The sequence below is a fragment of the Chiroxiphia lanceolata genome (assembly GCF_009829145.1).
Source record: "Chiroxiphia lanceolata isolate bChiLan1 chromosome W unlocalized genomic scaffold, bChiLan1.pri scaffold_71_arrow_ctg1, whole genome shotgun sequence".
Classification (NCBI taxonomy): Eukaryota; Metazoa; Chordata; class Aves; order Passeriformes; family Pipridae; genus Chiroxiphia; species Chiroxiphia lanceolata.
Genome location: NW_022476508.1, coordinates 58,378 through 63,397, shown reverse-complemented (window position 1 = coordinate 63,397; position 5,020 = coordinate 58,378). Strand labels below are relative to the sequence as shown.

The 5,020-nt window shown below is 53.7% G+C and overlaps 1 protein-coding gene across 1 annotated transcript; it reads left to right on the top strand.

Annotated features, from left to right (window-relative positions):
- Positions 1-300: 300 nt before the first annotated feature.
- LOC116781592 (olfactory receptor 14J1-like) lies at positions 301-1,359 on the top strand. Its single transcript, XM_032677248.1, has one exon. The coding sequence runs from the start codon at positions 336-338 to the stop codon at positions 1,335-1,337; it is 1,002 nt and encodes a 333-aa protein (XP_032533139.1). The 5' UTR covers positions 301-335; the 3' UTR covers positions 1,338-1,359.
- The last annotated feature ends 3,661 nt before the right edge of the window (positions 1,360-5,020 follow it).

Below are 5,020 nucleotides of genomic sequence, written 5' to 3'. Positions count from 1 at the left end.
TTGGGCAAATTGCAAACAGCAAAGCTGAGAAGCTCTTGGATGTATCACGAGTACATTTAATTCAAGATCACCCTGCATTCCAAGTTCCCTCTCTGAGCAGAGAAAGAAGGAGTCCTTGGTCCTTGGGAGCCCATCACAAATTTACTGCTTCCTCTGGTCCCCTCAGCCAGCAAAAGCCAGAGCTCAGGGGAAGGAGCTACAGGGAGGTCTGAGTGAGGAGAGGGAGCCTGAGAGTGGGGTGGCTGAGATGTGTAATGTTTGGCTGCAGAAGCCTGGTCTAACTCAGCAGTGACTTTTCCTTCTCAACAGATCAAAATACCCTGGGGAAGGAGCAAATGTCCAACAGCAGCTCCGTGCCCCAGTTCCTACTCCTGGCATTGGCAGACAGGCGGGAGCTGCAGCTCCTGCACTTCTGGCTCTTCCTGGCCATCTCCCTGGCTGCCCTCCTGGCCAACGGCCTCATCCTCAGCGCCGTAGCCTGTGACCACCACCTGCACACCCCCATGGGCTTCTTCCTGCTCAACCTCTCCCTCACAGACCTGGGCTGCATCTGCACCACTGTCCCCAAAGCCATGCACAATTCCCTCTGGGACACTAGAACCATCAGCTACACAGGATGTGCTGCACAGGTTTTTGTCTACATAGTCTTTCTTAGAGCAGAGTTTTCCCTCCACACCATCATGTGCTACGACCGCTACGTTGCCATCTGCAAACCCCTGCACTACGGGACCCTCCTGGGCAGCAGAGCTTGTGCCCACATGGCAGCAGCTGCCTGGGCCACTGGCTTTCTCAATTCTCTGCTGCTCACAGCCAGTACATTTTCGCTGCCCCTGTGCCAGGGCAATGCCCTGGGCCAGTTCTTCTGTGAACTCCCACACATCCTCAAGCTCTCCTGCTCACACTCAGGCTACCTCAGGGAAATTGGGCTTATTGGGTTTAGTGTCTCTTTATCATTTGGTTGTTTTGTTTTCATTGTTTTCTCCTATGTGCAGATCTTCAGGGCTGTGCTGAGGATCCCCTCTCAGCAGGGAAGGCACAAAGCCTTTTCCACGTGCCTCCCTCACCTGGCTGTGGTCTCTCTGTTCCTCAGCACTGGCACATTTGCCTACCTCAAGCCCCCCTCCATCTCCTCCCCATCCCTGGATCTGGTGGTGTCAGTTCTGTACTCGGTGGTTCCTCCAGCAATGAACCCCCTCATCTACAGCCTCAGGAACCAGGAGCTCAAGGATGCCATAAGGAAAATGATGACTGGATGTTTTTCAGGAGCAATAAACTGCATCTTTTCTACTGCAGAACACTCATTGTGTAACACATTTTGGGTCCAGCCTGCCTTCTAAAGTTTTTGATATTGGTGGGGGGCTTTCCTTTTTTAATCTTAATAACACTGAAATTTTATTCTTCATCCCATATAATTCACTCTCTGCCTCTTTTTTAATCTGTTAATCTTAATAACACTGAAATTTTATTCTTCATCCCATATAATTCACTCTGCCTCTTTTTTTTCACCCACAAAATGTACCAATCAGGAATCATACTCTGTGTGCATTTAAACAAAATAAAAGTTTATGCAGCAAGGTATTTTTCAAACATCCTGCCTGTGTTAGTTTGTACATGAGGAATCACAATCTCTGAGTGTCAGAAAGGGATAGAGTCTCAAAAGTCTTGTTGCTTTGCTTGTTTCTCCATGGAGACAGTGCAGTGAGGTCAGGGACCCACTGGGACTGCAGGGACTGAGGGCTGGGTCAGATGTTGTGTGTTGGTGGCTGATGGCAAATGGAGGTGACAAATGATCTCCAAGTCACCTGCCTGGGGCTCTGCAGCTTGTGAGGGCGCTGATGGCAGGTGAGGATTTGTCTGTAGGAACTCAGGAAGTGCAGGAGAGCACAGAGGATCTGCAGGGACAGCCCGTCCCATCCAGTCAGCAGGGAATGGAGCCCTGGAGCAGAATCCTGCCCAGGGTGGAGTCACCCAGAGATAAAGTACTAAATCTCCCTGTCAAGTGGCAAACAGAGCTCTGCAAGCCCAGGGGACACAGTAGGTACAGGGAAAACTCTTGCCAGTGACTTCTCTTGCCCTCAGTGAACTTCCACAAGTCAATCAAGAGCAGCCCCCAAAGCCATGTCCCAGCTGTGGAACAAGGCAGGGCCCCTCTGAGCCCCCTCCATGGCCACACAGGAGCGTCTGTGGGAGGTGGTCAGTGGCAGGGAGCACCATCAGCTGGCTCTGCCTCCCAGCTGGAGCAGCACAGCCCAACAGAGTCCCCCATGGCCTCGGGCCCCACACCCCCCGTGCTCTGCAGAGCAGCCCCCCCAGCTCAGGGGCTGTGGGGAGCACGGGCAGGGGGTGCAGGAAGGGCTGCTCAGGCCAGCACAGACGTGTTCCCCTGGGGAAAGGCTCTGTGGGGAGATGGGATGTGCCAGGAGAAGAGCAGGACACCCTGTGTGAGCAGAGGGACCATGGAAAGAGGCTGCCCTGTCCCTGGGGAAAAGAGGGGGCAAAGTAAAATGTGGGAAACTCTCTGGTCTGAGCTCAGTTGTGCTGCCCAAGAACACGCTGACTCCAGAGGTGTCCAAGCGGGGCAGAGCCGGCGACTCCGGTCCGTGCGGCGGCGGGGGGGAGGCAGCGGCTCTGCTTGATTCCATGGAGTTCTGGGGAGGCACAGTGGACCCTTGGTTCCATGAGGCTCTGAAATGCCTCAGGGTTCCTTTTGTTCCATGAGGCCCTGCGTGTCCCTTGGTTCCACGAGATTCCACAATTTCCCTATGTTCTCTTGGATCCATAAGGCCCTGTAGTGTCCCAACTGCCCCTTGATTCCATGAAGTCCCACAGTGTCCCTGGATTCCTTTTCTTCCATGAGGTTCCCCAGTGTCACAATGGCCTCTTGATTCCATGAAATTCCACAGTGTCCCAGGGTTTCTTTGTTTCCAGGAGGCCCTGCAGTGCCACAATGGCCTCCTGATTCCATGGGTTTCTGCAGTGTCACAATGGCCCCTTTATTTCAGGAGGTTGCCCACTGTCCCTGGGTTCCTTTGGCTCCATGGGGCCCTGCAGTGTCCCAGTGGCCTCTTGATTCCATGGCTTTCCCCAGAGTCACAATGGCCCCATAATTCCATGAGGTTCTACAGTTTCACAGTGGCTTCTTGAGTCCATGAGGTTGCACCGTGTTATCACGAAGCTGAGCCCATCTTCATGAAAGTTCTGAGGAGGTTGGGAGGAACTGGGACAAAAGGGAAGGAAAATTGGGGAAGGAAAGAGGGGTTTGACCAACAGAGAGGAAAGATTTTGATGAGGTAAAACCAGGTTCAGGGAATGCTGAGGGTGCTGAAACACTGACTGTGCAAACACTCCTGGTAGGCCTTTACTCTCTTTGTAACCTCAAGCCCCAACATTACCTAAAAGTGCTGCCCCTCCCATTGAAAGGAATCCACTGCTCTAATTCCAATCCAGAAAAAACCCAATCCCAGAACTCCAGACTCTTATTTGTACTCCAGTGCCCACCCCATTCCCAAACCTGTATTACCAGTATGAAAAGCCAAGTTTTAATCCTGATCCAGCCCAAAAAGCTCTTCCCCTAATCATGAAGCAGACACTGCCAGCAGAACAACAAACCTCTCAAAGTTCTGTCTAATCCCCACTCTGAGCTCTGAACCCCAAGCCCTGACCATTCAGCACCCCCACAGCCCTTGGGAGCAGGGCAAGGACCTGCAGGGCCCAGAGCAGGCCCAGGGGGTTGGCAGAGGAATGGGAGGTGACCTGGATCTGCTCAGCTCTGCAGTGACCCCCAGGAGAAGGGCCTGGGCTCTGGGAGGGATGTCCTGTGGCACAGGGGCTCAGGATCCAAGTTTATAAGGCCAACTGCGCATGGGGCTGCCTTGGGGGGAGTGTGGGCACCCAGACAAGGGAGTTGTCACCTCCCTGGACTCAGCCCTGGGGTCACCACATCTGGACTGGTCTGTCTGTCTGTGAGGTTCCCCATTCTGGAGGAATGAGGAATAACTGGAGAGGGTCTAGAGCAGATCTGATAGGATGAAGATTTTCTTGGTGCTGGAAAGAAAAAGAAACCCATAAAGTGCAGTTTGGAAGGTTCAGACTGAAGGTGGGGAAAAAGGAATGTTACTCAAAGGGGAACCTTATGGTGCCAGAGGTCACCCAGAGGGTGATGGCATGGCTTTGTGTTCCAGGGAACAGCCAGAGCTGGTGCAGAGACATCAGGGAGGGTCTGGAAATGCTGCTGGGAGGGGGGTGGGAAAGCAGGAGGGGGGTGTGCAGCCTGCAAGGCCAGAGCAGCAGCAGGGCCAGGGCAGGACAGCCTGCAGGAGAGATGGCCAAGGGCTCTGGCAGGGCTGCAAGGCCCAAAGGCACCCAGGCCTTTGGCCCCTTGCCTCTGGCAGCTGCCTCTGCCACTCAGGCCACCACAAGCAACTTGCCTGGCAGGTTCTGCACTTGGTTTCTTCCTCACCCCTCCCTCAGCAGCCTGGCAGGGGTTGCCCAGTTTTGGCCTTTGTTGTTCTTCCCCCTCCCATCCCAGTGCCCCCCAAAGAGCCCTGAGCCAGCCGGGAGGGACAGGATCTGCTGGGCCAGGGCCTGGGGCTCAGGCCTTGGCCTTTGTGCTCCACAAAACCAAGGCAGGCTTTGCTCAGCACTGCAGGGGCCTGCCCAGAGCCTTTGTCTGCCTGCACTCCTGGCCTCCAAGGAGCTGCTCCAAGGAGGCCCTGGGGAGGCTTTGGCAGTGCCTGCCCTCAGTGGGGCCCAGCAATGCTTCAAGGCACTTGCAGTTTGCCTTCTGACTTCTTCAGCAGCTGCTTCAATCTTCTCTCAGTACCTCAGGATCATGGGCTGGGCTGCAAACACACCGTGGGGCTCATTAAAATGCAGAAATCCCTCAGGATCTCTTTCTCTTCCTTTAATTGTCTTCAAGGCAATTTCAAAACAAGTCTTCCAAGTTTGTACTTTTTTTTTTAATTCAGTTTTGGATATCTTGTAGTTAAGAGAAGAGGTGATAGAAGTGTTCTCCAAGTGA

Excerpts from the sequence above, each read along its gene's own strand:
- LOC116781592 (XM_032677248.1), top strand. The coding sequence starts at position 336 with ATGTCCAACAGCAGCTCCGTGCCCCAGTTCCTACTCCTGGCATTGGCA.